Source organism: Adiantum capillus-veneris, unplaced genomic scaffold, assembly GCF_014529385.1.
Source record: "Adiantum capillus-veneris isolate H3 unplaced genomic scaffold, ASM1452938v2 Hic_scaffold_969, whole genome shotgun sequence".
In the NCBI taxonomy this organism is placed as follows: domain Eukaryota; kingdom Viridiplantae; phylum Streptophyta; class Polypodiopsida; order Polypodiales; family Pteridaceae; genus Adiantum; species Adiantum capillus-veneris.
In genome coordinates, this window is record NW_028221924.1 from 39,570 (window position 1) to 49,388 (window position 9,819).

The following is a 9,819-nucleotide window of genomic DNA, read 5'->3' on the forward strand; positions in this document are numbered from 1 at the left end:
AAAGCTACAACTTTTTTTGTTTTTGGAGAAATTTACTCTCACAACCGGGGGTAATTTGGGAATTTTGGAAAATTTGAAGGGCATTTTGGGAATTTATGACAAATTCAGGGGGTACTTTGGGAATTTTTGAAATTTGAGGGGTATTTTGGGAATTTCCACAAATTAGAGGGGTATTTTGGTAATTTTCCCTAAATCATAATACTCGTAGCATAAACATTTTTTAAGTGGAATGTCTTGATTCACCTGTTAAAAAGAACAATTGATAAAGATTACCAAAATGTGCATTGCTACCATACAACCACTCATAAAGTTGTCATATGCCATTTTTACAAGCAGAATCATAATCATATCTAAATAGAAAATCTTGGTCACATAATTGTCTGAAACGAGAGTGTTACAATGATCTTCAGAGAACAAGATTGACCAACACTATAGGATCCATGGTGACACATGAAAATATGGCTCTAGTGTCATAGTTCATGAGAATTCATACTCTCCACATGTGGAACTTCTCATATATTGATGTCAATATTTCAACCATCCGTGTCATTCTCCTTTGCAAAAAAGAGTTTGAGTTTATGTGGCTAAATTGAACTCCATCAGCTCCTAAACCATACTATCCATCCTTGTAACTAATAACAAGTGCCATAGAAAAGATCTCTACCTATTGCATGTTTCCAAAATCTTGAGATTTTGGAAAACATGCAATGTGGAATAAACATAGAAGTGTTAAATGTTCCTTTGTGAGATGAGTGTACTTGCACTCTGTCTCACTTTATAATATGACATATTCATGTAATAGAGTGGGAGAAAGGAGTGCATATAATAGAATGAGTATCAACACTCTAGCTTAATTTTTATCTCTAGACCTCCCATCCTGTCTATACATTGTGAGACCTTCACATGGGTTAAAGTGGGATGCCTTGATTTAGCCCTAAAGTATTCCTTGCGTCTCTTCATGAGTCTCATATGTGGCACGATGTCAAATGCTTTGCACAAATCCACAAAACAACAATATCTTTTTGGTCCTCATTCATGTCCCTTTCTTGGTCACAGACAAGGCAGTCTGCCATCACGTGTCTCCTCTCCTGCGGCAACTTTGTCTCTTTGGGTGTGTTTTTGTCTTCTGAGTTACCCGTCCACATATGGTCATTCAGTCCCCTTTCTTCTGCATCGTGAGACCAGAGAGGGCACCTCTTAGCAGGTTTCAGGTAATCTCTTAGCAGATTGGGAATACACTCAAGTGCTTAATTTCTTGTACCCTTACGGCGTAGAATCTAGCCTTTGGACATTCTTCTACACTGATTCTAAGAATGGTTCAACGATGACAATGGGGAACATGGTTATTGCTTTCCAGATATATGCTGTTTTTTTCCTATTGTCAGCCTTAATAGAGGGGAGTGCGTTGTAGCAGAAGAGAATGGAAGGGAGGTAGTGATATGAGGATGGGTAACTGTGGTGGGTAGTTGGTGTGATGTGCTGCTCGAAGGGATGTGAGGCGTGATAGAAGGGAGGGTGGAAAGGAAAGTGGGAGGTGGAAATTGGAACTGAGAGCTGTTAAGATTGTCGAGTGTGGTCCTTCAGAAGTGACAATGGTATGGCCCTTAGTAGAGAACGGTAAGGCACTAAGGGATTTGTCTGTATCTTTGAGTGCTTTGATGTGTTTGCTTTTCCCCTTATCCTTCTCTGCACGAATGCCGACATCCCTGTTTGACAGGGCTAGTAGCATCATCCTTGGCTTGTATCACATTAACAATCCAATTTAGCATAGGTGCTGCAAAGAAATTGGACTTTGTCAGGTTTAGCTTTGCTCTGTGGCTTGAACCTCTTGACTCTCTTGAAGTGCTTTACATGGCAGTAGGTTGGGGGGTAAGTAGGTGTGATGATGTGTCAAGAGATAGATCTGCTGATTGCGATAGAACAATGCACGCATGGGATGGCTTTTATAGTTCCTGGCAATCAGCCGACGCCTTGTTTAACTTGGAAGGTTAGAATTAACGCACCCATTTCAATGCAAGAGACTGTACCTGCGAAATCTGTTTTGCAAGCCCAAGTTTGCAGGGTCTCTCTTTTTGCTCCTTTCTGTTGTATCTTGTGCCTCCTCTCCCATCTCCTCTAAGTTGTTGGAAAGTTCTTGGTATTAACGTAATGAGGTTGAGTAGTAACGGTATCTTGTGGTCTGATAACATCACATTTTGCTTTACCTTGGTCTATTGTAGGTACCACACTCTATTAAACCAGAAGCTCAACTCGTGGAGCTGGCAATTGAAAAGTTTATTCCACGTGTCAAGAGCAAACAAAAAGTAGTGCAAACGGTAGATCCTTCTGCTGTAGACCTGAACCCTGAAGAATCTCTGATACTGCGAAGGTACTTCAACCCCCATCAGGCTGCTAGTGATAGATGGAAGCCTTCCTTGATCGCTTTTCCGCACTGTCAGCTACTCCCGACTCAGGTGCATAATGTCAGACACTCAGAGAAAACCACCTCCATGCTCATTGATACATTGCAGTCGCTACACGAGTTCAAAACCAGGAGAAGAGATGATAACGAGGTATTGATGCTTTTTCTTCCACTGACTTGAAAGCTGGTTCTCCAAAGTCACATTTTCTTTATGCATAGGTATGTGAATTTGATGGGAAGGATAGTGAAAATTTGCACAAGAGCATTTCAGAACAAGATGATTTGAAAGGTGATGATTCCACTAAGGAGGATGGTGACATAGGGAATGATGATCTCTTCCTTGCTGAACAAGGTACGCACTTTGCTGCACAAAATGCTTTGTTTCTTTGTTGAGACGAAAAATTCTAGAGTACATTAATATGTTGCTGCTAGCGCCAGATGATACAAATCATATGAATCCCCCTACTACTGAGCTAGAGGAAGCTTCGTATTCTTCTGTACCAAACAATGGAGATGATGATGTATTACATGGATTTCATGGTCAACAACATGACGTAAACGCCAATGGAGTGTCTCCACACCCAAAACCCTTTTTTGGGGAAGCTCAGGACATCGGATCAATGACCCTCAATCCAGGTAAGTTTCAATTTTCATGACTAGAATTTTTGAACCTCTTTTGTCTAGGAGCTTCTATTGCACCAAATGACTAGATTGAAAAGAAAGAGAGAGGGTGAAACGTTTTTGAAAACTAACAAACTAAATGAATGAAAAATGATGGCTCAGTCCATGTGCCGGAGAATTTAATAAATTTTAGGTACTGAAAACGTACCACCTCTTTTCTCATCTGTCTTATGAGTTGTTTGGAAGACAATTGGTACATGATGGTGCCAGTGGCTTGTGGAGCCCATTGTTAAAATTGTAGCATTGATATTCTGGACAACAGTTTTCGGTTTCTGAGATATGGGAAAAAAACACTTGCAAACCCCTTCAAGAGTCTTTATGATGTGACTGACCAAGAGAGAGGAGACAAAAATCTAGAACCAATAGAGGCATGATCGTACCATGGCTCCTGAAGATCATGCATGGCACACTACTTAAATTACGTGGCTGACCAAGAGAAAAGAGTTGAAGTCCAAGTTTGCCAAAAATGAGACCAATATCGACAAGAATGAGAAAATGCAGCCCATTACAAATGAAAGGCTTCTATGAGCAGAGATGACGGTAAACTAATGTTGAAGCAATGTACTGATCATATCAAGAAGCTGAAGGAAGAATCATCGATGCGTAAACAATGCTTATCTAGTTGTAATCTGGGTCGTCTGTAATAGTGTCAGAAGAGTGCACCCACTGTATGCATTAAATATTGTTAAGTTTTGGAGTCTGTTTTTGATGTGTTTGTGAAACCAAAATTGCTTCTTTGAATAGAAATAATGTTGGGGTTGTTTGTTTACATACAGCACAAGTTATAATTGATGTTGATGGCATAGAAGGGAGGTGCACAGATCATTGCCCCACAGAGAAAGTAACTATAATGGGAGAGGAAGATTGCTTGAGAGTTTCAATAGGTCACTGTAAATCACATTTTCCAAACTCTGTGGGAAAACATGTACAGCCGTTACCACCAGATTGTCATACAAATTGTGGACTGTCTACTGGGGATGATTTTCATGCTCATGTGGAGAAGTTCAGACAATTTGGTTCTGCCTCTGAGGGTAGCTATCGCTATAGCCAAGGAATTGTATCGGTTGATGCTTTGGGCTTTGTTCAAGTGGCTTCACCACCAATGCTGCCTCTCAGAACTTCGCTCTTGAAACAGTTGGATACTGGAATAAACACAATGTTGCACAGCTTTTTGAGTATCCAGAGGGAACTGCCAATGACCAATGTTCAACGGAGATTAAACAGCGCTACAGAAAAGCAGAATGTGGATCCTGGTTTTGAGGACACACCAGCAAGCAAAACACCATTTGCAACCAAGCCAAGAGATTGCTACTATGTAGCATCCACACCTGAAGAAGAAATGTCCAGCAGTAGTCTCCATGAGAAGGATGATAAAGATGGTTGTGAGGATGGTGTCGATGATGACAGCCCACGACTTTGCACATTGGCAGAGCAAGGTGTTGTTCCATTGTCACCAGGTTTAGAGAGCAATTTTTCTCTGCCTGTAGAGGAATCAACCGACAGAATCAAGCATTCGGGAAATGCTCTGAATGATATGAGCAGCACACCACAAATAAAGGAGAACCCACAGCCATTGTGTGGGTTAACCCTACTCTCAACTGCAGACAAATTTAAAAAGATTGGAGACAGTGAATTCAAACCAGATAACCAGATCATTGATGATACACAGTTAACTCGAGCACTATCTGCTATTAAAGTGTGTGATGGGAGGAGAGAAGCCAAAAAGCTTTCAGAGAACTTAGAAACGCCTGTACTTCAGCAGAGTGATGGCAGTAATTGGAACCATTCTTTAGAGGCATCTTCCTCTGCTCAAAAGCCTAGAAGGTTTCGACGGCTTTGTAAAGCCAAAGAGACAAGCAAGCGGTTATCTCGAGAGCTCCAACCTCTAGAGCTCCTAAACAGATGTCCAGGGAAAGAGAAACTGTGTGCATCGGATCATATGAAAAAACGTGCAGGAAAACAAAAGCTGTGCTTTGCAGCTGCATTGCTTGTGGATGAAGAAGCAGAGTATGTACTTTGATAACTAGTCAGTCCTGGTTTGGAAGTGGGGCTTGCTGTCACTTCATTGTATGTGATCAAGAGTGCTCATTTCTCTTTCTGTTTGTAGGGTATCCTCTGGTGAGGACGTGTCTACGGATGAGGATGATGAAGATGATGAGCAGGGGTCACTGCAGGATTTCATCGATGACCAAGTTGAACCTACTGTGGGCGCTTCAGAGGGGACTGATGAGCCCATAGATATGATGGCAGTTTACAGGTTCTTGTTTTGCTACCAATCCTGCTCATTTTTGTTGTTTGGCGGCTAACTGTAAGTCATGAGACATCTAGATTGAGTAATTGATCAAGGTTCGTCTATGTTTGCTTTTAAATGATTAAACTGCACATACGAGTTCCAGGTGTTAGCAAGGACATGACATACAACCGTTTTATGCAGAAAATCCTTGCTGACACAGTCACCACTTGATGAATGCCCCTTACCATGGATGCAACATAGATTGCAAAGAACTCCCATCTCTGGTGACGGCAACTTCACATTGCCGAACTGCTCTGAAAGTGTTCTATCTGTCTCTTCTGACAGTCACGGTGAAGTGGACCCTGGCTCAGCTACAATCAATATGAGGGAGTTGCGGGCAACCCCGACTGTCAGCAACCACCCATCCATATGCACCTTAGAAACAAGGGAGCCTACAAGATTCACCAGCAGCCAAAAAGAGGGTGTGCCAGGGCAGCTTCATAGCAGCATGCATTCGACAACCAAAGTACATGAGAGAAAGCGGAAACTAAGCTTTCAGCAGGAGCAATCCATGACGCGCAATCTGTCCGGACATTTCGATGATGACTTGTTTGCAGGGCTCGACTTGGATGCCTTAGAAGTTGAGGCTGTCCAGAAGTCCCGCTCCCATTTCCTTGGCAATTCTGCTCCTCAACCCGAGGCAGCAACACGATTAGTGCCAAAGCAATCATGCAATAATGATGCTGACCTGGACAGAAAGCAAGATGAAGATTTCGAGTTTTTCCCATCATTCAATCTTGGCATTGATTGCTGACAAGAGCCATTTGCCTGCCAATTATTTTGTGCTCTGGCTCGTAAGCTCGAAAAGTGCAATGCAACTCACAACTTGGTGCTGATGCTATGCGTGAGACAAGCATGATATTGAATCCAAATGTGGATAGTCAAGTTGGCTACATTGATGGCATTGGGACGGATGTCTTTCTGCCATGCAGGTATGATTTGCTGTGCTGAGTTACCTAGTGATATCCAATGACGGCCAGCGACTAGCTGGACTGAGGTTACATGCTGAAGATGATCACTAACCTTGCAATTTTGTGTGCTGTTAATATTCCGATTACCCCCCACAATAAGTACCATGCAACATTGTATATCAAAATTGAGTAATTTTAAGAGGTTTGGACTGTGGAGGGCTGATTTCCCACTGCTATTGAAGATTCATATGGTGCCAAGACTCCAGAATGTCAACAAATTTCAAAAATGTGTAGGAATTGCAGCAGAATGGCTTGTTGCAAAAGTACTCTCTTTCTCCGATTCAGACCTTTCTAGTATGCCACATTATTGCACCTGCAATCTCGCTGAATTGTGCAGCGATGTGAAAGTTCTCTTATCTCCGGCTCCAAGCTTACATCAAAGTTGCCATAAGTAGGAAGAGAGTTACTTGACATATGTCTTTCCTTGGTCAAGCTACTCTGTCAACTATAAGGTTTGGTCAAGTCAGCATGCACTTCATGGTGAAAGCTCAACAAATGGAAAATGGAAACGTATGCATGGATCAGTGTTGTGAGATAAAGCTTTCAACAAGAAAATCAAAAGCAAAGAAAGAGAATTCTCTAAACCCACAAGTAATCCATTTGCTGTATGCATAATGTAGTTAAAAGACAAGGGTATGGTAGGAATGATCAAATCATGAAAAAACTTAGGTAGAGTTCGTAAAGTCCAGCTGGTATGAGACTTTGTGTTTGGCCACATGGGACATCACACAAACCAAGATGTAGAAAAGAAAGTACCTTATCATTGGGTCGTTGGTTCTTTAAGCCACAAGGTGTCAATTCTATTGGCTATGAGACCCATCCTTGAGAAACACTGCATTTATATTTGGTAAAAGCTTTAAAGGTAGATTGCAAGTTAACATTTGTGCTGGTCACCATTCATGGAGATCAAGAAGAAAAGGATATTTTTTAAGATAACTAAGGTAGAGTTGCAAAGTCACAATGGTATAAGACTTGTGTTTTGCCATTTTCGGTTTTTGGGCCATCGAACCAAATAGGATGTAGAAAAGAAAATACCTTACCATTGGGTCATGGGTTCTTCAAGCCTCTCCCCAAAGGCCTTGATCTCCTCTTTAAGCCCCAAATACTTATGCCCAATTGGGGTAAAAGTCAATGTGTCCCACACTCTTAGGGGAAAATGCAACACTTGTGCATTGTTCCATTGAGATGTTCAACACGTGCACCTCACATAAAACAAGAAGGTACTATCGTACTCGAAACACTTTAGCAATGTTTACATAGGCAAGCTAACAACCTTCTTCATAATTGCCTATTGCAACCTTGGGGTCAAAAAGTGTTGGCCAAAAGTAATGTGGAATGCTCTCCTACGTACTAAATCGTTCAAAGAGCCTTCATATCATTTTGGCTTCAACTTGCATGCCATTGTAGGCGTAACAACATGAGTTTTGGTGACAATAAATTGATGGAGGCTTCAAGGCATTGAGAGTATGGACCACAAGGTTCAAATTTGATTGGCTATGAGACCCACCCTCAACTTAACTGGTATTGCATTTTTAAAGTTGTGAGAGAAAAATTCCTCAAGAACTTGCATAAACAAATCCAAAAGATGTGAAGCTAGAGGACAAAGAAGTGCAATACATGAGAAGTCCAAATGCAAAAGATGTTAGTATGAAAGTCCAAATCTAAAACTAAGAGTAGCTAGAGGACAGAGGAGTGCAATACATGAGAGCAAGTGATAGTTTCATAACTATAGAAAGATTTATACTAATTCTTAAAAGTATTCCTAATGGCTTTAAAAAAAAAAAATTACTACCTTCAACATAGTGCAAGGACAATTTAAAGAGAAGAAAACACTAAAGGGAAAATAAAAGAGAAGAAAAACATAAAAAATGCACCAATTTGAAGTCAACCACCTCTTTATATGGAAACAAGATGTCTGTTGACTTTTCACCTTAATAGGTCTTTTCATTTCTCGAGCTCACGCTTCACTTATGCACTTAAGATGTCTTTAAAGGATTTTTAGTTTTTCAAGATTGAGGGGACCTAATACTATGATTGATAAAGCAGGGAGTGGGACAAAAAGGGTGATCCCTCTCGGCTTTGGTCTTCAATGCTTGCATCATTATGACGTGAATCTCCAATGTTTCCTTGACGTCATCCTTGGGTGTCGTGACATGGCATTTCATGGAAAGGATTTTTACTCCCTTGAAGGGGAAACTTGCTTCGTGCCCTCGTGACTTGCCGACGGTTACGGCTCTAGCCCAAAAAAGTCAAAAGTCAAAAGGTAGAACAAGTTGGTCGCCATGTACATAGATCAAGAAGAGCTAGGGTATATACTTGCCAAAGATAACTAAGGTAGAGCATGAAAGTCCAAGTGATATGAGACTTGTGTTTGACCACATAGAGTTGTGAGGCCATCAAACAAAATAGAAGAAACTACCTTATCATTGGGTCATGTGTTCTTCAAGCCTCTGTTGAAAAGCCTTGATCTCCCTTTAAAGGCCCAAACACTTATGCTCTATTGGGGTAAAAAATCATTAGGCCCCACACTCTTTCGGGCAAATGCAACACCTATGTGTCTCTCCTCAACCATGACACTTAAGAGAACATGAATTTTAGTCACATTGACATGTCCTTATCGTTGTGGCGCATTATTCTATTTACTTGTTAAACACTTGTTCACTTCACATAGAATAAGCTACTACCATACCTGAAACATTTGAGTAGTGTTAACACAAACAAGTTAACAACTTCATTCATAATTGCCCATTGCAACCTCGCGGTTGTGTGGCCCAAAATAACGTGGCATACTCATATCATCTCCTTTGTAGTGAATTGTTCAAAGACTAGTATAGACATAACAACATGGGTTTTGATGATGATAAATTAATAGAGGCTTCAAGGCATTGAGAGGATGGTCCACAAGGTGTAAATTTTCCCGGCTATGAAATCCATCCTTAAGAATAGCCGGTATCGCATTTATAGATTCGTGAGAGACAAAATCCTCAAGAAATTGTATACATGAATGTAAAACAAGCTATGAATAAAATCCAAATCAAAAATCAAGAGAAATTGGAGGATAGAGAAGTGCAATACACGAGAGCACGTGGCACAGTTTCATAAATATATAAAGCTTTATACTTTGATTGGCAAAGTATAAAGCTTTATACTTTGATTGGCAAAGTTTCATAAATATATAAAGCTTTATACTTTGATTGGCAAAGTAGGGACTGGAAAGAAAAGAGTACCTCCCTCTCACCCTTGATCCTCAAGTGCGTCATTGTGTGGGGTGAATCTTCAATGTCACCTCTGGGTGGTGGCCTAACATGGGGCCATGGAATAAATGGCATGGCATAAAAAAAATGCATCCCCCCCCCCCTCGTGGCTGTAGGTTCTTTTCCCCTTGCCAGCTTGGCGGCCCTAGCTTTAAAAAGTAAAAATAGTAAAGGCAAATTGCATGTGCAACTAGGATTCCATGAAAAAAACAAGATGGC

General features: G+C 40.9%; 1 protein-coding gene across 7 annotated transcripts in view; it reads left to right on the forward strand.

The window, feature by feature from the left end:
* LOC147416446 (DEAD-box ATP-dependent RNA helicase FANCM-like) overlaps positions 1 to 6,757 on the forward strand; it is a 31,751-nt gene extending 24,994 nt beyond the window's left edge. The window contains exons 1-7 of one of the 7 annotated variants that reach the window (XM_086508353.1): positions 957 to 1,211; positions 2,220 to 2,552; positions 2,621 to 2,753; positions 2,834 to 3,037; positions 3,859 to 5,089; positions 5,190 to 5,339; positions 5,517 to 6,757. In XM_086508353.1, the coding sequence (XP_086364479.1) occupies positions 1,146 to 1,211; positions 2,220 to 2,552; positions 2,621 to 2,753; positions 2,834 to 3,037; positions 3,859 to 5,089; positions 5,190 to 5,339; positions 5,517 to 6,129 (2,730 nt within the window). In that variant the 5' untranslated portion in view covers positions 957 to 1,145 and the 3' untranslated portion in view covers positions 6,130 to 6,757. Of the gene's footprint in view, positions 1 to 956; positions 1,212 to 1,238; positions 1,596 to 1,714; positions 1,988 to 2,219; positions 2,553 to 2,620; positions 2,754 to 2,833; positions 3,038 to 3,858; positions 5,090 to 5,189; positions 5,429 to 5,516 lie in introns of those variants that run through there. The other 6 variants (XM_086508354.1, XM_086508355.1, XM_086508351.1 and 3 more) reach the window with 6 other exon arrangements.
* Positions 6,758 to 9,819: the final 3,062 nt, after the last annotated feature.